General features: G+C 35.8%; 3 protein-coding genes across 5 annotated transcripts; 1 reads left to right on the top strand and 2 right to left on the bottom strand.

Moving 5' to 3' along the window:
- Nucleotides 1-1,454: 1,454 nt before the first annotated feature.
- LOC104213071 (phospholipase D alpha 1-like) lies at nt 1,455-8,113 on the top strand. Its single transcript, XM_009762484.2, has 4 exons — nt 1,455-1,543; nt 1,635-1,736; nt 4,938-6,834; nt 7,285-8,113. Exons 2-4 carry the CDS (start codon nt 1,644-1,646, stop codon nt 7,716-7,718), a joined length of 2,424 nt encoding a protein of 807 aa, XP_009760786.1. The 5' UTR covers nt 1,455-1,543; nt 1,635-1,643; the 3' UTR covers nt 7,719-8,113.
- Nucleotides 8,114-8,877: 764 nt separating this feature from the next.
- LOC104213072 (derlin-1-like) lies at nt 8,878-16,093 on the bottom strand. 2 transcript variants are annotated; one of them, XM_070153094.1, is made up of 8 exons: nt 16,015-16,093; nt 15,856-15,915; nt 14,766-14,901; nt 10,488-10,561; nt 10,255-10,348; nt 9,914-10,042; nt 9,646-9,806; nt 8,878-9,370 (listed from the first exon to the last, which is right to left on the bottom strand). In XM_070153094.1, the coding sequence occupies exons 2-8, from the start codon at nt 15,870-15,872 to the stop codon at nt 9,259-9,261; spliced, it is 723 nt and encodes a 240-aa protein (XP_070009195.1). In that variant the 5' UTR covers nt 15,873-15,915; nt 16,015-16,093; the 3' UTR covers nt 8,878-9,258. The 2 variants fall into 2 exon arrangements, with proteins under 2 accessions (XP_070009195.1, XP_009760788.1); XM_009762486.2 differs by lacking the exon at nt 16,015-16,093 and having other exon boundaries at nt 15,856-15,933.
- Nucleotides 16,094-16,850: 757 nt separating this feature from the next.
- Nucleotides 16,851-26,274, bottom strand: LOC104213073 (uncharacterized). 2 transcript variants are annotated; one of them, XM_009762487.1, is made up of 9 exons: nt 26,130-26,274; nt 25,565-25,783; nt 24,618-25,473; nt 24,165-24,232; nt 24,019-24,086; nt 22,297-22,400; nt 18,033-18,105; nt 17,689-17,869; nt 16,851-17,469 (listed from the first exon to the last, which is right to left on the bottom strand). In XM_009762487.1, exons 2-9 carry the CDS (start codon nt 25,761-25,763, stop codon nt 17,384-17,386), a joined length of 1,635 nt encoding a protein of 544 aa, XP_009760789.1. In that variant the 5' UTR covers nt 25,764-25,783; nt 26,130-26,274; the 3' UTR covers nt 16,851-17,383. The 2 variants fall into 2 exon arrangements, with proteins under 2 accessions (XP_009760789.1, XP_070009270.1); XM_070153169.1 differs by lacking the exon at nt 26,130-26,274 and having other exon boundaries at nt 25,548-25,637.
- Nucleotides 26,275-27,052: the final 778 nt, after the last annotated feature.

Here is a 27,052-nt window from a genome sequence, read left to right as displayed (position 1 = left end):
ATTTTATAATCTCTACATTAGTGTAAAGGAAAAACTAGTCTTTCTTGTCTTCATGTTTTGTAAGCTTAGATCAAGAATTCCAAATAAGATATCCTAACCATTCACAATTTGCGAGAGCACGTCTAGTATCTAATATTAAACAAATAAAGCTTTCACCTAACCATGTGAATTGATAAACTGCTAAAAGGAAAGAAGGGCAGGGTAAATTCAGGGAAACAAAAAAGAATGAGATGGATTAAATTTTTTAAGCTTAATCAAATGTTCTGTTTTCGAGTTAGAAAAATGTAAAACATCTTTTTTAGAGCTTAATCAAATGTTCTGTTCTTTCTTTAATAAACTTTATGTGGCGTGCTGCAGAATAAAAATAGCCACATGGTTATTAAAAATTGGGTAAGTAATTCTGTTCAAGTTGTAGACTTAACAATTCTAACGTACACGTGTACCTCGTGGGATGATGATTATTTTCTCGGGAGTAATAAGCATCCAAAGCCAATAACAATCTTCAATCAGTGCGCTAATCAAGAAACTAATTTAGAATTAAGTAGAAAAGATTAATTCAAATTTAAAGGTGACTGTGGTCAGTTCTTCGGAAATGATTCTTAAATATTTTTTGAAAAGTACAGAAGCAAATTTATTTTTCTTGTAGCGAATGCAACACAGAGAATTATGTAATCGTGTCCAAAAACATCACTGGCCCAAATACCCCCTAGTTTCTCATAATTAAAAAGATTTTATTTTCCTAAACACAAAGTGGAGGCCTCTCATTGGCAGGAAAAAGATAAGGGGCTAATCAATCCATCACAATTATTAAAAGATGATGTTACCTTCCTTGGTTCCAACTAATTCAATAACTTACGTGTGGTTTGGTTTATACTAGAAGTATGATTCATAAATGGTTTATGTTTAATTAAAGGATTTTTTTATCTTCAGTTGAATCCAAATATTACGATATTTTATATTCTATCACAAAAAAATAATACTTAAATTCTCGCATAACATATATAGGTGCCGTGTTACTTAATAGTACGGAGATTAATAAGGTTACTTAAACACTAGTAAGTTATGTGCTGATTAATTTTTCCAATCTTATGCCAAATTTATGCTTGGCTTATTTCTGTTAATGGAGTAAACCAAATGGAAAAATGCTTACCTGCACTGGATGTTTATACCAAACCAATAGGCCCATTATATGTGTTTATAAATAGAGTCAGTTCACTTAATCATATTTAATTAACACATGTTTTCACCTAATAAAATCACGTAACTAGGGTAAATTAGTACCGTTTGGTATAAACACTCGTTACGGTAAGTTTTTACCAACGAAACGTACACTTGTGGCTTCTTTTTTTTTTGGGTGTGGGTGTGTGTGGGGGGAGGGAGGGTGATGAATGTCAACGACTAGCATCTTAATTACTTGATTCTCAAAGATACCTGTTCATATCTCCTCCATATATATACATGACTTCTATTTGATATTTTCTGAACTTTATTACTCTTATCTAAAGACTTTCTTATTCATCAGCTCAAGTTTAAAGCTAAGCAGGTAACTAATCCTCCTCTTCTTCTTCATATGAATTTTTCTTCTTATATATGCGACAAATAAACCTTATAATACGACATGTTCTTTGTTTCAGGGAAAGAAGATGGCACAAATTCTGCTACATGGTACTCTTCATGCTACTATATTCGAGGTCGATAAAATCCATACTAATTTTGGCAAAGAACTTTTCAATAAGGTGCGGTAAAAACTATCCTTTCTTTTCCACACTTCAATTTAGTATCAGTATGTCCAGCAAAACATACAGTAGTATTAGAATTTTTATTCGTGGAGATCAAAATATAAAGTAATAAACTCACGATGGAAGTCAAAATATAAAGAAATAAACTCACGAAGAAGATAAGGAGTGTAGTATATATACATAAAAAAAATATTACCCAGAGGCAGAGCCAGAATTAATTTGAAGTTTATGAGTTCTAAACTAGCCACCAAACACATAATTCGTCTTAGTTACTGAGTTCGTGATTAGATATTTATACTTACTTAATGGATTTCTTAATACAAATACAAAATCTAAGCAAAAGCTAGTGGGTTCAGCTGAACTCATATCCAACACTCTACCTCCGCCTCTGTACCCAGCTACACAGTATAATTTCCGGACAAAGGGTGTCGGTGTGGCTTCTCCACTGATAGTATTTTCAATTCTTTTGCCTTCATTGTTGGTTATGATTACACAAAATATAGGAATATAATGCCACATTTTTACTTTGATTAGATCACAGATGAATAATGCACCGACTTCTTCTTAGTTGTGAGCGATAAGTAGTACACAGATGAGGATTTAGGAATTTTGATCAAAAGTGGTGGATTATTTCCGACCCGACGCAGGATATGGGTAATGGAAACAGTAGTTAGAAGAAAACGAAGGGAACCATTTTTTTCTAAGTTGTAGACGACAAGTAGGTCAGTTACCTGAACAAGGATAAGGGATGGGGGAGTTTGAGGATCGCGTGAATTCAATTATTGCAAAAAAATTGGGTGGTGGAGTTGTTGAAATTTAAGAAAGTTCCTACTCCATAATATGGACTTTATTGTAAACAAAATTATTTTAAAAGTTACTTAATATTTATTAATTTATTTTTTATAACTACAATATCATTCAATTTTATCTAATTTTCGCATAAAATCACTTTAAGAAACAAAAGAAATATTTCTATGATACTTACGGGTAAAATAGAGTGTCTTTTTAGTTATAAAAAATAGGTTAATAAATAGCGTGATACTTAAGTGAAGTTAAATAATTCTTTTAACTAAAAAGAATGCTTAAATACGTATGAGTCGTTTGGTAGGATGCATTAGAAAAAATAATGCATGCATTAGCTTTTGGTATTACTATTCAAGTATACGTTATACAACCTATTTGGTATTATCCTATGTATAACTAATACATAGCAAATAATAGTATTAGCAATATCAAGGCTATTGATGCATGCATTACATGGTTAAAGACAAAATTATCCTTAAAGTCTCTTAACGCTAAAGAATATGGAGGGCATTCTGTAAACAACTAATCTTCTTAAAAATTATGCAATGTATTTTAATTTTTAATACACCATCCAAAACAATGGATAAGAAATAATTTGTGCATAACTAATGCTTGCATTACTAACTCATACATTATACGCCTATCAAACAATCCATTAGTATAAAGAACACAAAAGAAAATAGTGTATGTACTCATGAGATGTGGTAGCACATCCACCACAACTTTTTCGTACCTTAAGCAAGATATTTTTGGCTTAGAGATACTTTAAGCTTGATTTGAAGAGAGGATGTGGTGCAGTGGATGAGATTGTTCCTCCCTTACAGAGGTTTCGGATTCAAGCCCTGATATGGAAAAATTCTTGATAAAGAGCGTAACCCCCCGAATAGGCCCCTATCTGGCACGAATTCAAATATAGTCGGGCTCTAATGCGGTAAGAAACCAAAAGAAAGAGAGAGAGAGTAGTCCTTTGACTGAATTATTTACTAATATTCGGTAATCAATTTGTATCACTTTCGGCCACCTTCTCTCACCCACCCTTTTTCTTTAGAGTTTAAATAAATTGTGTGCATTGGCAATGCAAAATATATTTAAAAAATTAGTTCTTTTATTAGATTATTATAGATAAAAAAAAATCATAAATATTAATGGGTAATTTAATAAATGGAAGTATCATGGAGCTGTTGGAATAGCATTGCTTACCAAGCTTATTCAAGAGAAATAGTACCTTAATTCTGATTTAAAGACAAAGAAGATGTTTAAAGGCAAACTATTATAGCAATAAACTTATGATTCAACAGAAGATGCAAGTCGCACATATAAGGGATAAAGTAAGACAAGATTACTTGAGATTGATTGATGATATTGTGAGAGGACGAGGTTGATCTAAAATCACATTATACAACTGACTCCACCCAACTTGATATATACGAGGTGTCGTTATTATATTGTTTTATACTTTCTCCGGTTCAAAATAAGTGATTTTTTGGTTGTTTTCACACATATTAAGAAATTCACTTTTTAACATTAATTAGCAATGAAATTGATCATATTAACCTTTACTATATTTTCACATAAACACTCCTAACTCCAACATTAATTACTCCAAGGGCAATGTAGGAAAAAAATAATTAATTCATTCTTGAAATCTGAAAAAATCACTTATTTTGGACCACAAGAAAAAAGCTAAAAAATCACTTATTTTGGACCGAAGGGAGTAGTACGTAATACTTTTGTTATTTTTTCTCAATATCTTAATTATTAGAGAAAAAGGAATTAATGAGTTCCAGTTTTATAGTAGTGCCTTGTTATTTTTGTTATAGAAAGTATTATTTTAATATTTCCAGTTTTTGTAATAAAATCTTTTATTTGCCAAAAATAAATGAGTTCTATTTAGCTGCTAATATTGGTGGAACTAACTTTCTCTAAGCAAAAGGAATTAGACTAATTTTGATGGATGGAGTACTATGTACAAGGTTTTTGATTTTCGTGCACAAGATTTGAGAAAATTCATCTTAACTTTTATAAATCTAAAACTATATTAAACATTTAATCTACACTAGTAATAATTAAAGTATAAATATCTTTTGACACTTCTTTAACATTTTATAGTTGGGACATATTATGCGACAGTAACAAGAAATTGTAGACTTCTTAGCAGTTCCATATTATAATTATATAGTTTGACATGTTACGAGACAGTAACAAGAAATTGTAGACTTCTTAGCAGTTCCATATTATAATTATACAGTTTGACATGTTACAAGACTGTAATAAGAAATTGTTGACTTCTTAGCAGTTCCCTATTATAATTATACAGGTTGACATGTTACGAGACAGTAATAAGAAATTGTAGAATTCTTGGCAGTTCCATATTGTAACTATTATTTTTTGTAGGTGGTGCATGGCATTGAGGGAGCAATTGGCTTCAGTAAGACAGCCTCAAGACTATATGCAACCATTGATCTTCAAAAAGCCAGAGTTGGCAGAACAAGATTGCTGAATGAACACAAAAATCCGCGGTGGTACGAGTCTTTCCACATTTACTGTGCTCATATGGCTGCAGATGTTATATTCACTGTCAAAATTGATAATCCAATTGGAGCAGAACTCATTGGTAGAGCTTACTTGCCAGTTCGAGAACTACTAGATGGAGAAGAAGTCGATAAATGGCTTGAAATCCTCGATACAGAACGAAAACCTGTGCATGGACACTCTAAAATTCATGTGAAGTTGCAGTTTTTTGATGTCACAAGGGAATATAATTGGAATAGAGGGATAAAAGTAACAAGATTTCCTGGTGTTCCTTACACATTTTTTAGTCAAAGACAAGGATGCAAAGTCACACTTTACCAAGATGCTCATGTTCCTGATAACTTCATCCCGAAAATCCCTCTTGCTGGTGGAAAGTTTTACGAGCCACAACGATGCTGGGAAGATATTTTCGATGCTATAACGAATGCAAAGCACTTGATTTACATAACAGGATGGTCTGTATATACTGAGATCACTTTGATAAGGGACACAAGGAGGCCTAAACCTGGTGGAGACATAACGCTCGGGGAGTTGCTTAAGAAAAAAGCTAATGAAGGTGTGAGAGTTCTAATGCTGGTTTGGGATGATAGAACATCGGTTGGTGTGTTGAAACAAGATGGACTAATGGCTACTCATGATGAAGAAACTGCTAATTTTTTCCGAGATACTGAAGTCAATTGTGTGTTGTGTCCTCGAAATCCTGATGATGGACGGAGCATTATTCAGAATATAGAAATCGGGACAATGTTCACTCATCATCAGAAGATTGTTGTTGTGGATGGTGAAATGCCTAATGGAGACAAAGAGAAGAGGAGAATTGTGAGTTATATTGGTGGGATTGATCTTTGTGATGGTAGATATGATACACAATTTCACTCCCTTTTTAGGACATTGGACACTGCACATCATGATGATTTTCACCAAGCAAATTTCACTGGTGCATCAATACAAAAAGGGGGACCAAGAGAGCCTTGGCACGATATACATTGTCGATTAGAAGGGCCAGTTGCTTGGGATGTACTGTACAATTTTGAGCAGAGGTGGAGGAAGCAAGGAGGAAAGGACTTGCTTATAAACCTAAGGGATATCGACAACATTATCACTCCACCTTCACCTGTTATGTATCCAGACGATCATGACACGTGGAATGTTCAAGTTTTTCGATCAATTGATGGGGGAGCAGCTTTCGGCTTCCCTAATGTTCCTGAGGAGGCAGCAAAGTCTGGCCTTATAAGTGGAAAGGACAACATCATTGACCGAAGCATACAGGACGCATATATTAATGCCATTCGTAGAGCAAAGCATTTCATCTACATCGAAAACCAGTACTTCTTAGGTAGCTCTTTTTCGTGGTACTCTAATGATATCAAGGATGAAGAGATCAATGCTTTGCACTTGATCCCAAAGGAGCTGTCTTTGAAGATAGTGAGCAAAATCGAAGCAGGGGAAAGGTTTACGGTTTATGTTGTGCTTCCAATGTGGCCAGAAGGACTTCCTGAGAGTGGATCTGTACAAGCAATACTGGATTGGCAGAGGAGGACTATGCGAATGATGTACACCGATATAATTCAAGCTCTAAAAGTAAAGGGAATTATAGCAAATCCAAAGGAATACTTGAGTTTCTTTTGCCTTGGCAATAGGGAAACAAAAAAGGGAGGAGAATATGAGCCTTCTGAGACACCAGAACCTGATTCAGACTATAGTAGAGCTCAAGAAGCCAGGCGTTTCATGATTTACGTGCATGCCAAAATGATGATAGGTAAGTATATAACTCTTTAATCAGTTGAACAGTGTTATCAAAGGTGCGCTTAAGCCTTAAGCCCTGAAGCGAGGCTCAAAACATGTTGAGCGCTTCGCCTCGTTTAGCGGGCGCTTCAGTGTTGTCATCAAGGCTCATACCTTTCCTTACTAATGCGCATAATCTGAAAGTGGCGACACTAAACAATTGATATTTCACTTTATCGTAAATTTTCTTCAATTTCTTTGTCCATATTTTTAGTGTTCATGCTTATAGATATTAGTCTTGGACTACACATACATATTTTGTAGTTTTTCTCCATTTGCGTCATTCTTTGCACTTTGCGCTTAAAGCCCCAATAGACCTTAGAACCTTTTTGTGTTTTTCGCCTTTGATAACTGCAGTTGAAGCTAGAAAACATTGAGATATATTAAGTTCTCAATTCTTGTTTTTGTGTGTTCTTTTTTGCAGTGGATGATGAATACATTATCATTGGATCAGCAAACATAAACCAAAGGTCAATGGATGGAGCAAGAGATTCAGAAATAGCAATGGGAGCTTACCAACCATTTCATTTATCAGTAAAGGAGCCAGCTAGGGGTCAAGTTCATGGTTTCAGAATGGCATTGTGGTATGAACACTTGGGCCTGTTAGATAACAGTTTTCTTTATCCAGAGAGCCCCGAATGCATCCGAAAAGTGAACCAAGTTGCTGATAAATATTGGGATTTGTATTCAAGTGAGAGCCTGGTTCATGATTTGCCTGGCCACTTGCTTACTTACCCTATTGCTGTGACTGAAAATGGAGAGGTCACTGAACTACCTGGAACAGAATACTTCCCTGACACCAAGGCTCGAGTTCTCGGTACCAAATCTGATTTTCTTCCTCCCATTCTTACTACTTAATAAGCTCATTGGGTTCGAGCTCTGAGAATGAAGTCCTCTTTGGTAGGGAACGCTAAAACCCCTACCGTGAGCTTTCTATGGCACGAATCCACATTAATCGAACGAGTGAACTTCAAATATCGGATGATTATACCAAAAAAAAAAGAAACAAAAGGGTGCTACTAGTATATTTTTTAGCATATATAGCAGTTTGTGTAGTTTCATTACCGGTTACCAACTTGCCACTACTAAATGTATTTTCTACTGATGATGTTACTGTCAAACCAATTGAGTGTTACTAGCTTATTGAGATAACTTCTGTATCCTAAGTTTGTTCAAGAATTGCGTTTCAGTTTACAGATATGTATCTATTTTATCCATGTGGAAGAAACTCGCGATATTTTATTCTTTTGTTAGACTCCAATTTTACGTTAAAAATTCTATTGCTGGAAGAAAATTTGAAATTTTTTCCATATTCTTCAATGAGAGGTGATGAGCTTTCTCATTGAAAGGACTTGATTATCCATCTTCGTTTTTTGACATCGACTCAGTTGCTAGGAAGAATGTTACCTAAATTCCCAATTGCTCATACCTTGTTTGGAGTTGGAGACGACCTTTCCAACAAGTTGCACAGCGTCTTATTTAACGCCTAAGCTAGCATTGATATCGGGTAAAATTCAAAAAAAAAAGCCAGATTTGTAAGTGGTAATTGAAAAATAGCAACAGTTTCAAAAGTAATCGAAATTTAGCCACTTTTCACGTAAAGATAAATCAAACGAAAACACTATTCAAAATTTGGTAAATATTCCAGCATGATATACTTAAATTCCAGCATAATATACTGATCCAGCACAATATGTTGGAAGTTCATACACAGGTGCACCAATCTCCAGTATATTATACTGTAACTTTACGTGTTGCAGCAAAATAGTAGCTATTTTTTAATAACTTTGCAAACGCTGGCTATTTTCAAATACCGATCCGAAAACTGGCTAGTCTATGCTATTTTCACATTGATATCAGCATATTATATAGAAGGAGCATGTTGTTTGAAACCAAAGTGATCACAAGTCCAGCATATTATAGAAGGAACATGTGGTTTGAAACCAAAGTGATCACAAATCTTGGTTATTAGTTTTACCAAATAGCCTACCATTGCCCGTCAGTACATTTCAAGAAATGCTGGAAAAGAAAAAAGATGATATTCACCCTAATGAAGTTTGTGACATTCTCCAATTAGGAAGAGGGGATAGATGTTCCACGGGGTCATGCAAATTAACCCTCAAAGAGATGCAAGGCAGCCAACATAAACAATCTGGATTTCCCATGAGTAGCACTGGAAATAAGGAATAATCACACAGCTTTAATTATCAACTAATTGGCATATTATACTATTATCAGTAATCCATTTGTAGAACTTCTATGCACTAGACAAGAAGAAAATCTACATCAAAACATTTTCTTTTGGCAGGGGTGGCTGGCTGAAGGTAGCTGTACTTCCATCTGCTGTTGTGCATACCATATAGACATCTTCATGTCTGCAGTCATGTAAGCAGCATCTTCATCCACCCACGCGATAAGACCTCCCTCTAAATGCTACACCAGAACTCCTATCAGGTTGAGCACGATTAATTGGTGGTACACCTATCCTCCACCGTGTTACAAGTTTATGTCTATGAATCAGCAGTCAAGGAAACTTCAAGACAAGAATATAATTAAGACATAGAAAGATGGGGGAAAAAAAGACACTGAAAGATGCATGTCACTCCTAAATGCAGAGAAGGAACATGCATCTCCTTCCCCACACACACACCCCTTTTCCCCCCTCTCCTCTTTACTACGATTCTCTTGGTAGAAATCAAACAAATATAGAATAGTAAAGGGCCTAACAGAACAGCAACATCACAGTTAATCATGTAAAAAGAATCAACTGCAATCAAAAGGATACACCCACATCGGCGTCTTCAAAAAGTTCTTCCCAGTGGCAAGTGGATGCAATACGGTTAAGAAGTAATACAGATGTCCAGCAATGATCCCCAACAGGTCTGGCATGATTGATGAACCAAAAATAACATCTAAACAGAGCATGGCCCATGGCAAATAAAACGCCTGAAAGTTGGAAATAGGGTAATTACCAATGGACAATTAAGATAAGAAACAAAAAAACTGATAAGTGGGGCTATAATACTACCTAACTAAAAAGTGCAGAACCATACCTTTAGGGTTACAAGACCATAAATGTTGATATTGGCATCTGGGAATTCTCTACTCCAGACATATAGAAGCATGAAAACCAGCGATATGCCCAAGAACGGAGAACTGAAGAAGGGGATTGCGGATAAAACCTAAACACCGAGAGGAAAGAATGTATCAAAGATGAAAGATTGGTTGTAGGTGGAAATCAAAGACATCAAACAAAATCTTCAATGAAAGTTGAACAACAAATTGAAAAGATGATGGCAAAGGACAGAAGTGGGGGTGACAACTAAAGACAAATACTACAGGAGCTAAGGTCCCAGATATTCACTCTTCAAATGATTGTCAACATCTGACATACCAATAATGTGAAAGCTCCAAATATCATCATCCATAGAAAATCTGCAGTACGTCTTTGAAATGGTCCATTTTCCAGTTGTACCCCATATCTCGCTCTATAACATCATGAAGCAAAAGTCATAATTAGTTACTATTAAATAAAAAAAATCACAGCTACTTCCATGCTTTTAATAGCTACAGTGGAAAATGACTGAAAACATATTAGATCTCTACCCATACTACATAAGTACTTACATCATTAAGAGGCGAATTCCAAAATTAATAGAAAACTTTCCAAGAAAGAGGAAGTTAGTAATCAATCGCCAGACCTGAAACAAATGCAACATCCAGTCTCATACATAAAATCTTCTTTGATAAATTAAAATCTTATAAATATTTAAAAGTACCTATAAGAGCAAATTAACACATATCTAATACAACATGAAACAATATCAGCTCTATTAAAGTGACATTAACATTGCAACATCTCAAGACTTATAATAGATGCATTGATCAACATGAAGTACAAAAAATTGGGTATTTTCTGAGACATCGTTTGTAATCATAAAAATCATTTTGAGTTATTCCTGATATTGCACAAAATCATCATTTTCCCTTTTTTCGGTCTTTAAAAGTACTTTCTCCCAGTTGTCTCTGGTATCATCAAACATAGGTCATAGACACAATCTTTAGGTGCATTTTAAACCAATGAAACTAATTTATGTCAGCATCTGTTAGTAAAAGAAAAGTAAAAGTTTAACCCCAAATAGTTTCTATAGATGTAACTTGAATTAATTGACGAGATACTCGGAATTCCAGAAGACTATTTTATCTTTTCCTTCATTTGACGGATAAATGATAAATATTTAACACCGTTAATTTCAAATAATTATTGCAGTTTGATGCACAGCCTATTCCATACTCTCACTTCAAAATGAAATGAAAGCTCCTGCTACCTACGGTTCTGGATCTATCCAACTTATACGGAAGAAGAGACAAAAGTAGATTCAGAACTACTCAATAAAGTAGGTTGCCACAGGGAAGAGAAGTGGTTATCAATGCATAGATTCAGAGGCGGAGTTAGCCCATCGAGTATGGGTTCGGCCGAACCCAATCACTTTGGTCTGATCCATGTATTTGTCTTAAAAAATCTATTGAATATGCATAAATTATTTATTTAGAACCCAGTAACTTAAAATGACTAAAATCTCGAACCCATAAGTTTCAAATCCTGACTTCGCCTCTGCATAAATTTCAACTGCATGCAACATTTTGTTATGCCATGTCAGAGCAATGGTTAGTCGAAATTACATAATTGATTAGTCGTTTTCAACTGCATGCAACTCAACAATTCAAGCCTCATTTCCACTTCAATAAATAAAAATCCCCCTCACTTTACTTTGTTATGCCATGGCAGAGCAATGGTTATTCGAAATAACATAAAATTCAATAGTCATAGGCATACCCCAGAGAAGTACTAGTTAATAACTTAACATTTTTAAGATAACTGTTAGAAATATGCTTTAGAAGCTGCTCTCAGTAAAATTATTTTACTATTTCAGCTTAAGAGTTATTTACTGCAGTAATTTAGTTTGAATTTGAAATAATTTTGAACTAGTCTTTAAGATTGACCTAGTCTCTAGGAGTTTGTTATTTTCAGCAGATTTTGTGCTGATTTTTAGGTATTTTAAGTTAGTATTTCTCTTATAAATTGTAGTCCAAATGCAGTAAAATATATAGAATTTTCAGCTTCAACTCCTATTACATCTATTCCAGTATACTCTTTTTATTTTCTTGTCATCTTTCCCTATTATTTCCCTTAATTTCTTTTATCAAGAACCAACAATTGGTATCAAGAATCATCTTCTTAATGGACCTAAGTAAAATCTTTTCTTGAGTGAGATGGAGACTGAAATGAGTTTTTCTCAATTGGCTCCTCCAGTCTTTGATGGTGAAAATTACCAACTGTGGGCAGTGAGAATGGAGACTTACTTGGAGGCTTTAGATCTTTGGGAGGCCGTGGAAGAGGATTATGATGTTCTTCCGCTGCCTAACAATCCCACAATGGCCCAGATCAAGAGTCACAAGGAAAAGAAAACCAGAAAATCAAAGGCGAAAGCAACTTTGTTTGCTGGTGTGTCTGTAACAATATTCACGAGAGTTATGTCTCTCAAATCAGCAAAAGAAATTTGGGATTATCTGAAGGGAGAATATACAGGAGATGAAAGAATACGAGGCATGAAGATGTTGAATTTAATAAGGGAATTCGAGTTACAGAAAATGAAGGAATCTGAGACTGTCAAAGAATACTCAGATCGGTTGCTTGGCATTGTTAACAAGGTAAGATTGCTTGGTACTAAATTTAAAGATTTAAGACTTGTTGAAAAAAATTCTTGTTACGGTGCCTGAAAAATATGAAGTATCCATAACTACCTTGGAAAATACAAAGGATCTATCCAAGATTACCTTGGCAGAATTGTTAAATACATTCCAGGTACAAGAGCAAAGGAGGCTTATGAGGCAAGATGGTATGGTTGAAGGAGCCTTGGCAGCCAACCACAAAACTCAAAGCAAGGGTAATAATGTAAAGAAAAATTACCCACCTTGTTAGCACTGTGGCAAAAAAGGTCATCCACCATTCAAATATTGGAAGAGGCCAGATGCAAAGTGCAAAATTTGCAACCAACTTGGTCATGAAGCTGTAATTTGCAAAGGCAAATATCAAAAGCACGAAGCAGATGCCCAAGTCGCCAATGAAGAAGAATAAGATCACTTGTTTGTGGCAACTATTCTTTCAACCAAAAAATCTAATTTTTGGTTGATTGACAGTGGTTGTACAAACCACATGACATATGATAGAAATCTTTTCAAAGAGTTCACGTCTATAGGAAATAAGAAAGTCAGAATTGGAAATGGTGATTATATTCTTGCTAAAGGAAAAGGAACTGTTGCAATCCCAACAAATTCAGGTACTAAGAAAATTTCAGATGTTTTTTATGTTCCTGATATTGATCAAAATTTATTAAGTGTTGGACAACTAATGGAAAAAGGATTTAAAGTATCCTTTGAAGATAAATATTGTTTCATTTATGATGCAACTGGACTTGAGATTTTAAGGGTTAAAATGAGAGGTGAAAACTTCTCATTTGATCCAACCGAAGATGAAGAATGGAGCCAAAAGAATCTACAAAGTGTAGATAATTCTCCAACTGAGGACATATGTGAAAATGAGGTAAGGAAGATGTTGTTAATATTTTAGAAAATGCAAATCTGGAAGAAAGTTGACAATTATCAAGGCAAGATGCAAATGAAGCTAAAAAACGAGCCAACTTATTTCATTGACAATCATGAGATGCAGCAAAATACAGAAGTGAACTCGATTCACTACAAGTCCAAATATCAATTGGCAGATTTACGTACAAAGTCGCTTCCAGTTAAAGGTTTACAAGGCACAAATTCAGAATTTGCAGTTGTTAGAAATATGCTTTAGAAGCTGCTCTCAGTAAAATTATTTTACTGTTTCAGCTTAAGAGTTATTTACTGCAGTAATTTAGTTTGAATTTGAAATAATTTTGAACTAGTCTTTAGGAGTGACCTAGTCTTTAGGAGTTTGTTATTTTTAGCAGATTTTGTGCTGATTTTTAGGTATTTTAAGTTAGTATTTCTCTTATAAATTGTAGTCCAAATGCAGTAAAATATATAGAATTTTCAGCTTCAGTTCCTTTTACATCTATTCCAGTATACTCTTTTTATTTTCTTGTCATCTTTCTGTGTTATTTCGCTTAATTTCTTTTATCAAGAACCAACAATAACATAAAAGAACTTGAGAAATGAAGAAATACACGAGAGAAAGAATGGAGAATGTATTTCTTGATTAGTCCCTCAAGCTATTGGGTGGATAAATAGTACATACACCTATTATTCCCTTAAGCTATTGGATGTCTGCGAAAACTTGTACGCACCTTGACCATTCGACTAGGTACCTGCTATCTCCAACTAGTATAGGCATCGAGTAACCTACCTACCAAGGCTTAGGGATATGAAAAAAAAACACTTAGCGGGAATTTGAGCTCAAATCTCCTACGGTTTTCGTCTCACTTTATTAACCACTTGGACACTCCTTTAGGTAATAGTTAGGTAAAAGGTACAGATTTTCTCAACATTAGATTCAAATCCCATGCCCATCTAATCAGTGGTATTCTCACAGGCCAAAGTGAAGGAAAATTGCAGCCGACCAGGGATTGACGTAAACTCATAAGCTACCAAAGGTAGGAATAATCTCTGGGTCTTATTGTGAAACAAAAAAGTTGTCCTGCGACAGCAGATGGATTGCATCCTCCCAAACCTCCCCCCCCCCCCAACCCTGCTCTTTCTCTTACATTTTTTCTTCTTCACTTTTCAGGTGGGAGAGCACAGTTCACAACTAGACATGTCAGTTGTTTGTAAGATACACTATATGGTCTTATTAGTGTTGTGAAAATGCTAACTACAGAGTAATATGAAATCAGATTAAACTGAATCAAGGATGCTTACCTGAAAATGAGAGATCAAGGGCTGATACAATAGTGCTATATGAACAGGATGGCATAATCCCAATTGACATGCAGTTGTAAGCAACAGACAAGCAGTCCCATAAGCCTTGCTTATAGGTGGAAGTGACTTATAAAATCTGGAATGAGAAAACAATAACTTGTTGCAGAACACATAATGCCAGAGAAAAAAACAGTATAAAGAGAAAAGGATCAGATAAAGGACCACGATATAGGTTAGAATGGGCCAAAATGAGATAAAATGAGAACCAAGAATGATTCGAAAGTTTGCATCAGCTCAATAGCTAAGCCAAGATTTTTATTAAGGGGTATCAAAGAAGTAAATATAGGAAGAAGTTAAGGGAATTAAGCACATAGTACATATACATAAAAAATAATTTTTACCTATCTAACTAGTGTAATTTTGTGTAATTTTCGGACGGAAGGATGTCAATTGACCCATCTTGGAGCTACGTGGCTCCGCCATCAAGTGTTTCCAACTAAGTGTTTTAATCCAATCAAGTGTTTTCCAAATATAAGTGTATCAATCCCAAACTATTTCTTTCTTGTATATATATTATACTTAAGCCTATCAGTAGCTCTACTAGACCAATTTCTTAAAAAAGAAGTCAAGGATGAAGATTGATTAAACTTAAACGAAGATTGGGAAGAGCTACATCGTCCGAAGAAAATTACGAAAAACGCGGCGTCTATGAAATATTTTCAGAACATGGTATATAGTGAACATGCTAAGATTTACAATTTTTTCCTTATTTACAGCACACTGCATCCACGTTCTTCACGCGAAAATGGTCATTATAACCTCACTCATTATGATTAAACCTTCGCAAAAGCTACTCTATGGTGAGAATTAACACTGTTTGATAATTTTTATACCACCTAGAATTAACTACTTTTAAGCACAGTGTTCTATTTCCAAGGACTAAAATTCTTATTCAGCTGAAATTTTGGAGTGTTTGATAAACAAAGTAATAGTAATTCAGCATCACCATGAACGTAATAAAAACTAGTAATTCAGTTTGTATGCAGGAAAACGTAAGAAGAGAAAGAGGGAGGGGTGAGGAGTGACTTACTCGGCCGGAGATGACATTGTGAATTCAGAATAATAAATTAACAATTGCGCGCTACGAGATCTGTATTTATATGTGCGGAGAAAACTTAATTAGTCCAGAAAAAAAATTAACTTAAACAGAAAGAAAAAAGTGACGATAGATAACCAATAGGCTTCTTACAGCTGTTTCACGCCAACTGAAACTCAAAAGCACCCCTTCTTCCCGGAAAGCTACCAGAAGCTTCGCCTGCCTATTGGTTGAATTGCGCAAATAGCCTCATTTTGAGTCCATTTTTATATTATGTCTCTTTTTGAAAAGCTTTGCAAATATAGCCTCTGCTTACTTTTTGTTTTTTAATAATCATTTGGTATCCGAAACTCACTATCCCAACTAATCTTAGATTCACACTACGATCCATTTAAGTGAGAAGTGCTCTTTATTACGAGATTCTACATTTCAAGGTCTCGAACTCTAGACCTCTGGTTAAAGGTGGAGAGATCTCATTCATTTCACCACACTCTCAGCTTACATTAGTTCTCTAGTTTGCACAAACAGAAAGAATAAAAGTCCTGCTGCCCGTATTCCTTTGAATAGTTTGCAACATTTCTATGTTGCCAAGTACCTGTGGACATTGTTGCTTCGATTGTGTGGGAAAAAATCCAAAAGTAAAAGCAATAAATAGCGTGTACAAGAGATGCACTTATTAGTATTGCACACAGAATAAACAATTCTGTGCATCTACATATGGGGAAAAAACTAATCCTGTTTTGTTTGGTACCTGAACAGCAACTCAAAATCCTGTTTGATCCAAATGCAAGCCAAGTAAAACTATTTTTTGTTTTCCATGATTAAACTTTTGCTACGCATGCAATATGGGCGTTTACACCTTTTTATCTTAAACGAGAAGGCTTTAACCTTTCTTCTACAGAAAGATTTGCATCTTGTTAACTCGCGAAATATTCTTCACAATAAATGTTTTTATCAATAATGCTAGAACGGTATCTTGAAAGATAATATGAGACCAAAAGCTTGTACCGGGGATCTCATTCCATTTTCATAAATATATTGCAAAAGTTTGCACACTTGCAATTTCCTTTCCAATTCCTTCTACAACAAACCCAGCATTACATCCTTATATTGTCTTCTGCTTTGCCTTCATTACAATCTTATACAACATCCAGAAAATTACAAGCATATCTTTTACGTTTTTTACTTCATGATTGTCAGCCGTGACAATCGTTTTGAGACAAACGAAAATGATGCAACTCAGAATGCACAGTATGGGAAGGAAGATTCCTCAATGGCTGCAAAATGCGATCAAATACTCAGCGACTTGTGGGACAAATGTTACTGCAAAATGCGATCAAATTAGTCAACGACTAGATTCCTACTATTCAAAACTGATGGCACCATGTTGAAGCTAAGAAATTTCCGCAAATCGAAACAACTCGTCATGGAGGCAATTTGTGGGAATCAAAATACTCGGCAAGGAAGTCGGAAATTCCCACTGCTCATGTTGTCTGTCTGTACATAAACATACTGGAACAGGTCACATGTCGGACACAGACCATAGATATGCTTCCCTTTCGGTTGCTTGTTTCTCATTGGTCCTCTTGAACAACTGCTTCTCATATCCTGTTAGAAGAGAATCAACATTGAAGTCACCAATATTCGCCAAAGAGGAAAGAAGATAAGTAGCTTAAATCAGCGCTTTATCTATCAAGCGAAAAAATTCAAAAAATAAAATAGAACTGACAACAGTTAAGACCTTTTATAAGGACCAGTTAAGACCATCTTCTTTAATAAGGACCAGTTAAGACCATCTTATTACAGAAGAGATGAGAGATCATATACCTGTACTTCGGTCAACCCCATCCCAGTGTCGCCCTGGTCTTATACCATAACGATTGGGTGCCGCATCCAATCCTCTTTTTATCCAACTGTGGGAAGGTATTTCCTGAGGGATTATAAAACCTGAGTCCTTCATTTTGTCATTAGCCCCAAAGTCCGGCAGACTTGGCTCTAATTGCTTTTTCTGCAACATCCAAGAATGTAACCATATTTAGAGACACAGAAGGAGCTAAAGGGAACCACTCTCATCATGAAAAACACACAAAATCCAGTAACTGGCAATGATCCACCCCAGCACAGATAGAGTAGATGCCTGCAAAAAGAAAGTGGTCAGAAAAAAAAATCACCTTAACCAAATGTGCCATTGGGTCACCCCATCGAACTCTTTCCTTCAACATACTGTCTAGTTCTGGATCATCTCTGCGAGCAAAAATTAAACACGTACAAATAGACTGTCAACCAACCACTTGAACTAGGAGAAACACTCTAAAAAGCAAGAGTTTAAAATAAGTAAGAAAAATATTTTCACTATAAGTTTAGCCACATTAGTAAGAATGAAACTAAGGTAGGTTAGACGATTTTGAAGTGCCTAAAACGCAAATGATTCGAATAAATAGACTCAAATCTTACAATAGAATAGCACGATGACAAAGATGTAACATACAAAATTATCAAGCGATGGCTAAAGTGGAAGAGTGCTACCGGGTTATCGGTTATGTGACAGGAGGATACTTACCAAGAAGAAAGTATGTGAGTAGCAATATTATTTGCGAATGAATTTTGGGCCTCTAAAATCCAACACATCCACAAGATGAGTGTCATAAAAATGTGGATGATAACCAAGGAAGATGTCGTGAATGCTGTGAATTTGTTTTACAGACGGGAGAGATTTGAAAAAAGTCTCAACTCTACCTACATTGCTTTAATCCCAAAGAAACAAGGGGCAGTGCAGCTAAGAGGTTTCAGCCCTATTAGCCTCATTGGAGGCTGTTACAAAATACTTGCCAAAGTACTGACAGAAAGACTCAAGCTGGGGGTTCATAAGCTGGTAGACAACCCATCGATGGCTTTTGGAAAAACAGGCAGATTATGGATGCAGTTATTATTGCTAACAGATGCGTTGACAGTAGGACGAAGGAAAATAAACCTGGTATTCTTTGCAAATTGGACCCTGAGAAAGCATACGACTATGTGAATTGGAATTTTCTCCTCAATGTTCTAAAAGAAATGGGGTTCAGAAGGAAATGGAGGAGCTGGCTCTTTTACTGCATCAACACTATCAGATAATCTCTCTTGGTAAATGGAACTCCAGTAGGTATTTTCCCTTCTCAAAGAGGTTGAGACAAGGTGATTCTCTGTCTCCTTTTCTTTTTATCATGGCCATGGAATGTTTCAGTCAGATGTTAAAGATCAACAACAACAGACCCAGTGAAGTCCCACAAGTGGGGTGAGAGTAGTGTGTACGCAGACCTTACCCCTATCCCTACACTGGGAGGGTAGAAAGGTTGTTTCCAATAGACATACATGTTAAAGATCCCTAAACAGAATGAATGCATTAGGGGTTTCAGGATGGACAACAGTGGACACAGCAGACTGGAAATCTCTCATCTTATGTATGCAAATGACACGCTTGTTATGTGTGATGCCACACTGGAACAACTTCAACATCAAAGAGTGATACTGACTGTGTTCGAATCAGTGTCTGGTCTTCATGTCAATTGGAGGAAAAGTCTTATTTTCCCAGTGTATAGAGTTCCAAACATCAAAATACTGGGCGGTGTGATGGGCTGTGAGATAGGATGTCTTCCTACTACTTATTTGGGTTTATCTTTGTGTGCAAAGAATAAGTCCTCACCGATTTAGCAAGGGGTTATAGAATGAAAGAAAGATGTGAACAGAGGTGGGCAAGATATGTAGGGAGTGACTTAGACTCACTCCCTACATATGTGATGTCTTTGTTTCTTTCACCTGTTAAACTGGAAAAAAGGTTGGATAAACTAAGAGGAGACTTTTAATGGCAGGGTAACAAAGAAATAAGATCTTATCCTTTGGTTAAATGAAGTATATTAACACAAAGTAAGAAGGAAGAAGGCCTTGTTATTATAAATTTGAGACATCACAACTGCAGTTAAATGACGAAATGGCTATGGAGATTTGCTGCTCAAGAGCAATCACTATGGAAGCAGGTTATCAGCGAAAAGTTTAGTTCACAGGGATGCTGGACATCAACACCAGTGACTTCCTCTCGCGGAGTGAGGTTTATGAAAAAACATTAGAAGCTCTTTGGCAGAAATTCATGTGACGCATTGGTTTTGAAGAGGGAGATGGAAGAAGGATTGCCTTTTGGGAAGACAATTGGATAAATCATACTCCCCTTAAGACCTATTGCCTGATCTATTTAGGCTCACTGCTACCAGATTAAAAGTTGGCCAACACCGGAGATCTTGAAGGTTGGATTTTTTATTTTTTTTTATGAAGTAAATTGCATTAGTAAGGCATCAAGAAGATGCAGAATTACAGAGAGAACAAAAGACTAGCTCCAAGACAGGGAGCTAGCTGGTAAAAAGAAGAAACCTGTCAAACAGTAAATGCTAGCTCCTATACAATTTATGCTAAAATCAGGGAGCTACCAAAATTCAAAAAATTATCAACACTGTTTACAGGATAGCGAAAGTTCCAACTGAACAAACTAACTAAGCATCTAGCTTTCTGAGTGTAAATTGGAGTTGAGGTTCCATCAAAACAACTTGAAGGTCGGATTCAATTTAGAAGACACCTGAATGATCGGGCAATGGGAAGGCTGCCTTATTTGGGTGTTTTGGACTCTTTTGAATGTTTGGGCAATAGTCAAGAACTCAAGATAGATTTGTATGTATAGGCAATAGTAAGGCGAATTTTACTGTAAATTCTTGTACTTATTGTTGAATTCTGGTGGACAGCAATGCAGCGTACAAGGTTGCAGAGTTCACTTGATTAGTAGCTAGAGAGGCTTGCCTAACACAGAACAACCTCCAAAGACGGGAATTTCAACTTTGCTCAAAATGATACAGCTATGGCTGGACAAACCTGAGAGCATCAATCATTTATATCTTTACTGGCACTTAACGGATCAGCTATGGCAACTATTTTGAATATGGTGAGGCTGAAATGGACTATAAAATAGATAAGTCAGTTTTTGAAATATTGGAATATTAGAGGAAGGAATACCAATCAGAAGAAATGGTGGCAAATTATCCCGGCTTGTATATGGTGGACAGCGTGGAGGGAGCAAAATGCTAGATGCTTTAAAATAAAGGAAATTCCAATCAGAAGATCAAAATGGACTGTTTACTTGTGTTTTATTTTTGGTGCAAACAGACCTTTGTTAGTGATGCTGAAGCTGTTACAGATCTTGATGAGTCCTTTTAAGAATGTATAAGGGATTTTTTTTTTCTTTTCCTTTCTTTTCTTTTGGGCAGATTGTAGATTCTTTTGACAGCACCTTCTTGGTGCTTTCATTTATTTATAGTAACACTTACCATTTCTCAAAAAATATTTGAAATACTCACATTTAATAAAGGCGTGAATGGTACACCTGGAAGATAATACAAGAGGTCACTCGAGATGTTCTAATTAAGTCTAGTGTAGAAACCTAAAAGCATCAATCGGATAGCGTGACACTATGATGATTACAGGTGTTTAAAGGAGACAAGATAAACCTAAAACTTCGGGAAAGGAAGTAGTTTCAATAGACCTACAATCTCTTGGATTTCATGCAAGGTTAGCAAAGAACAAAACAGTAGAGACAAAGTATCCATGTGGGGGATACCAACTAGCTGGGATAAAGGTTTAGTTGTTGGTACACTTACATCAAGTCTAGTGTTTATTAGGAGTCCATTCAGTTTGGTTAAAAATTTGTCTATGAAAGGATAAGTGTGAATTCACAATTTTAGGTAAACCCTAATATGTCTTAAAAAGAAATTATTGAGTACAGAAAATGAAATGATCTCAAAAGGAATTGAATAAATACAAAGAATTCATATAATCAATCCCTACTACTTTTGGAATTGAGGCGTAGTATTTTGCACAAAAAAAACAAAGGAGACAGATCTATTAAAGAATAGGTGGTTTCTCAGGAATATATCACCAACTATGGTGTTCAAAAGGCTGCAGATTGAGCAAATCGAGGATGTAATAGTGCCTCGGCCAACCCTATAGAACTTAATAAGATGCTTCCTAATGGTGAGCTAGCTTTATATGAACTCAGGACTTATCTAAAGAAGCCTCACAAAATATCAAAATCATGCAAGTAAACTCATCTCAGCCAGCAAGAAAATATTTAAGTCCTCAAAAATTGTAATAACCAACGGGCAAGGCTACTAAAAGCACGTAGTATAGTATGCCCAGTCTTCAAATTACAATTACAAGCTCAACAATCCATCTTCTTGATCTATACAGTTTGTGTTAGGTAAAACCCAGAAAGAAGTCTCAAAAGCTTTAAAGAACTCATGAGCATAAGATTGCTACTGCAGAAAGTGCAAAGGCAAGATATATATCATCTCAAGTTCATATCTTTCAGACACATTAATGGATCATAAAGAAACAACAACGAATATCTAGCAATTATAATACCTGCTCCGTGCAAATGGCTTTTCCTTCTCGCTTTCTAGTTCCTGAAGCCTAGCCTCCAACTCACGCTTTTGAGCCAACCCCTTCCCCCATTCCAGTTTTATTTCCTGATACAAAGATGAAAAAAATCACTTGAAAAAAGAAAATTCACAAAAGCTTAACAAATAGCAGGTAACTGTGCTTCACAAATATAGCCAGTTCTAAATAATCCCAAATAAAGGAAAAGGAGGGCTGCAGTGACTGATGGTCATGAAAAAACTAACTGATGTAGCACCTCAAGAGTGGCGGAAGAAGAGAGGACGGGAGAAAATAATACAGAAAAATAGAAAGAAATCAATTCATAAAGTGCTATTCAGCAAGTCAAGTGTCCCAAACCGTACAAATGGTCCTACTTATAGAGTAGGAAAAGTGCAAGGCAAGTTTAAAAAAATGGTTGTGAGACCAATAATGTTATATAAGAGCGAATACTGGCAGTAGATATACAAATTGCACGATAGATGTGCAGTCACACAAGGCTGGACAAGATGAGAATAGATCTCTCTTCAGACATAAATTTTTTGAAAGAAAAATAAAAGAGGGAAATAAGCAAAGGCCACCTAAGATGATTTATCCTTATCCCAAGTAGATCTCCATATACACTGTTGAATAGTATGGCCATGTTATCTAAAAGCTTAGGTTGTTATAGAGGGGACACTTCTATTAATTTAATTATGTTTAAACAAGCCCTCAAACGCGCGAGCAAGCATGTGAAAGTTTTTTTGAAAATAAGTGGTTGTTAAACCTTAATTCAAGACCTCTGCCTACCTAATACCATGTTGAATAGGATGATCCTATCATCTAAAAACTTAAATTGTTATAGATGGAACGTTTTTATTTGTTTAATTATGTCTTCAACATAAGATTAATTAAGGTGATACAAAACAAAAACCTAATAGGCTAATATCACATGGACAGATGGACTTGGGTTTCCTCAAAAACCTTACGAAATCTCTCAAAACCAACGCACAGATTTCATTACAAGTAAAACATGATAGGAGCAAAAGATTTATATCAACTAGTTGGGCACAGATTTCACATGGACTTAGGTTCATTTTTTTTCGTCAAGAATCTCCATGTTTGTATAAGGCGTTGTTTGTCAAGAATGATTATTATTCTAGCTAGAGAATTGTAGTCCATGTAGCGATAAGTGTGACATTCAAAAAGCATCTGTCTCGGAGAATTCCTATTTCGCCTTAAAAGTAACAAAATTTAGCATTAAAATGAAATGGATTTTAATAGAGCTGAACCAGCAAAGGGGATTCATATATTTGATCTCGACTAATTTTTGAGGCATAGTTGATTAATATTAGAAAGTGTGAGAAAAGAAGCAGACCTCTCTATTCACTCTATAATCAGGCCACAAGAGAAAATATACAAATATGATGGAGGACTACCACAACTAATACCCCATACTGACTACTCCAAGTGAAAAACCTCCAATTTTTAAGTTCCTGTATATTGTGAGTCAGATACACTAGCAATCCCTTAAATATCTGTATTAAAAGGGATTTATAGTTGATTGTAGTCAGTAACATGGGCATGAGTAAGAAGCAGCGATCAGAAGAAATATTTGCCCTGAATTCTGGAAATATTGCAGTTCTACAAGAAGACAAGTAGTGATGAAGGAAAAACTAGCTCCAAGGTTGACCACTTGTTCATGTAAATAAACACGTCGGATAAAAGTACCTTTGGCTTCTCCTTCTCTTCCTTCTTCTTCTTGGACTTCAGGAACTCTTCCTTTGACATTCGTTCCCCTGCAGTGATACAGAGTGAGACCAAATGAAAGAATATATTTAATAACTATAACAATTATTTCTCTAGCTCTAACACACCTGTAATTTTATCCCGATATACTGGTTCAGCCCCTCGGCCACTAAGCAATGGATCCATCTCTTTAAACCTAAAATAACAAAGATATTTAAATTGGATTCAGCAATTAGAATTAGCTAGAGCAAGGATCAAGCATTATTGGAATTCTCTGTTGCTCGGATCCTCCAAATGTTGTTGCACCCGTGTCAGATCCTCCAAAAATGCACAACTTTTCAAGGATCCGACACGCATCTGGCGGCATTTTATAAAAATCCGAGCAATATAGGCGGGATAGTGATGTGCATGTTCAGGAAAGCTTTGATACTTTTAGCATTAAAAAATTTCCTCCTAGGGAAACAAGAGACGCCACTCTCTTCACACATTACTTTACTTGCTCTAATGTTCCAAACTTGCCCTGAAGAAAGGCAAAAAATGAAAAGATGATAAGGCGGCATGAAATAGTAGAATAGAATTACCTTAACCAGTCTTCCTTCTTTGTCTTAGCAATTTCTTCTTTAATATCTTTTCCACTAACCAAACCGGTCTTTAGCCCTTGCTTCGTAGTAGATGTTTCTGGACGTGCCTTCCTTGAAAGATCTGAGTCTGATGCACGGGAACCTCGACGAGGAGGAGAAACATCAGACATATCCGGAGGACTTTGGCCATACTTTTGCCTCCGTCTTGGTGGTGATAAATCAGCAGAAGGCTTGGCTTTAGCTTCTGGTGAAGGGGTATCATTTCGAGTCCTACGTCGCCTTGGTGGTGAGATATCAGTATTTCTAGTGCTGAAAGACTTCATATCAGATTCAGGTGAATCATTCCGGGCCTTTCTTCTACGCGGTGGTGAAATATCAGCATCTCTAGAACTCAATGGCTTCGTTTCAAGTTCAGGTGTATCACTTTGAACCCTCCGTTTACGTGGTGGTGACATATCAGCATCTCTTGCGCTTGAAGACCTCAACCGAGGTTCACGTTTGCGGGGTGGCGACAGGTCACCCTCTTGAGTGCTTGGCCGCTTGAACCCACTTTCTGGAGAGGGTGTATCATTTCGAGCCCTTGGTTTACGTGGCGGTGATAAATAAGTAGCTGAAGGACTTGATTGCTTAAGTTGAGGATCTGGTGAGGGTGTATCATTTCGACCACGTCTTTTCCGTGGTGGGGACAAATCAGCAATTTGGTCATCAGAAGGGATATTATTAGAAGTACTTGATAAAGATACCCAACCACTTCCATCTTCTGAAATGGAACCATATGGACGTCTAGCTCTAAGCTGCTCCAATCTCTTCATGCGCTTAACTTCAATATCTTCGTTTACCTGAGGCAGCTCCTCTTCTGTAAAAGAACACAGTTAATAAACGACAGACACAACAACATCCGAGGATGCAGAACATCAACAAAAAACAAACCTGTGAAATAACATTACCAGCTGACTCATCCTCCTCATCTTCAATTTTTACAGGCTTTTGCCAAACAGGATCTTCATCGACCACAATGACACCTCCTTTGACACTAGGTTTAACCTTCTTCTTTTTCTTCTGTTTCTTCTTTTCCTCTTCATTGTTACTTTCATACTTTTTTAGGTAGTCCTTCAGCGAGGTAGAGGTTGAAGATGGAGCCACCATTATGCTTAAAATTCAATTTCCTGCATCAGGAATCAAAGCCCGGATCTTTAACTAACTTGGATAAACTAAATCCATAACTTTAATTACTCAGCATTTGCCTGACAAAACAAGGATATATCTCCTTGCTTAATTATCATATATAACAAACTCCAACTGTATTTTCAATTTTATGGGGCAACTATTAGACCTAGACAAAAAAAAAAAAAGGGGGGGGGGGGAGGGGGGGAATAGACATTCTCTTAAGTTAGTATTAGGAAATCTGGTTTGGAGATTTTTCAATAGAACTAATAAATGCCTTTCAATTGTTTAACTTTTCAATATTTGAAGATAGAAACAGAAAAAATTGTAGGGAAAAAAGGGTCGCACCTTCAAAGCTGCAAGAAGCTTATTCGACAAGATCACTTGTTTGAAAGACACGGTTTTGATCTCAAGTATTTGCCATGGCTGATTCCTGTGGTGAAACCCTTGGGTACGGATTGCGGGTGAAACTCTGAAAGCTAAAACCTTTTTCCTAGAAAAAAACAAAACAAATTGAAAAAAAAAAAATGAGATATATTTTAAACAACAAAAAAGAAAGGAACTTTTCTAGTACCTCATTTTTTATCTCATTTTGGCTAGGTGCCCCTGCTAATATTAGGTGCTAACATCAATAAATTTTTGGAAAATTTTCAAAGAATTTTTTTGAGGTTTTATATTGTTAAAACAAACTTCTTTTGTAGTTTAAGAGTTAATATTTTTTTAACCTAATTTGGTCTAAATGATAAAATGTTACGACAATATTTCAAACCTACCCTTTGCAATCTTGTTTTATTATAGCACACCCAACCCTCTCCTAGAGTACTCTATATATTATATAGCTGGTGTAAAAAAATTTGGCAATCTCATGTAAAGGTAAGAAAGAAAACATGAAAGTAAAAGCATTGTTTCGTTTGTGAATTTTAAAGCAAAGCAATACATGCTACCAAAGTGAGATTTAGGAAAATCTACGCGGTATACCCATTAAACACTAGTTAATTCCATATACATTTAAAATATTTATTTTATATCATATACCTTGTTTGCAATAAATTTGTGTAGAAAAATAAACCGCAATCACAAACAACTTTAAAGAAAAAAGGATTTTATTGATAAATATTGCGGGTTACAACTCTGTTTTTCCCTTGATTCTTCCCTCCGATTTATTATTCATAATTCGAGGGCTGAAACAGTGTGATTCTTGTGAGCACGTGATTTTTGTTTTTGCGCGACAGTCGCTCCAAAAGAATAAAAATTGGTCCTGCTGTACAATT

The sequence above is a fragment of the Nicotiana sylvestris genome, chromosome 8 (genome assembly GCF_000393655.2).
Source record: "Nicotiana sylvestris chromosome 8, ASM39365v2, whole genome shotgun sequence".
In the NCBI taxonomy this organism is placed as follows: Eukaryota; Viridiplantae; Streptophyta; class Magnoliopsida; order Solanales; family Solanaceae; genus Nicotiana; species Nicotiana sylvestris.
This window is presented reverse-complemented; position numbering and strand designations above follow the sequence as displayed.

Bases quoted from the DNA above. Each gene is read 5' to 3' on its own strand.
- LOC104213071 (XM_009762484.2), top strand. From the start codon at position 1,644: ATGGCACAAATTCTGCTACATGGTACTCTTCATGCTACTATATTCGAG. The intron at 1,737-4,937 runs GTGCGGTAAAAA...TATTTTTTGTAG, and splicing joins GCAAAGAACTTTTCAATAAG to GTGGTGCATGGCATTGAGGG. The intron at 6,835-7,284 runs GTAAGTATATAA...TCTTTTTTGCAG, and splicing joins GCATGCCAAAATGATGATAG to TGGATGATGAATACATTATC.
- LOC104213073 (XM_009762487.1), bottom strand. From the start codon at position 25,763: ATGGTGGCTCCATCTTCAACCTCTACCTCGCTGAAGGACTACCTAAAA. The intron at 22,401-24,018 runs GTACTTTTATCC...TCTTTGTATCAG, and splicing joins AAGAGAAGGAGAAGCCAAAG to GAAATAAAACTGGAATGGGG. The intron at 18,106-22,296 runs GTATTATAATTG...TTTTGCTCGCAG, and splicing joins AAGCCATTTGCACGGAGCAG to AGATGATCCAGAACTAGACA.
- LOC104213072 (XM_070153094.1), bottom strand. The intron at 10,043-10,254 runs GTATGTCAGATG...CTCGGTGTTTAG, and splicing joins TTGGAGCTTTCACATTATTG to GTTTTATCCGCAATCCCCTT. The intron at 9,807-9,913 runs GTATGGTTCTGC...TCCAACTTTCAG, and splicing joins ATGGTCTTGTAACCCTAAAG to GCGTTTTATTTGCCATGGGC.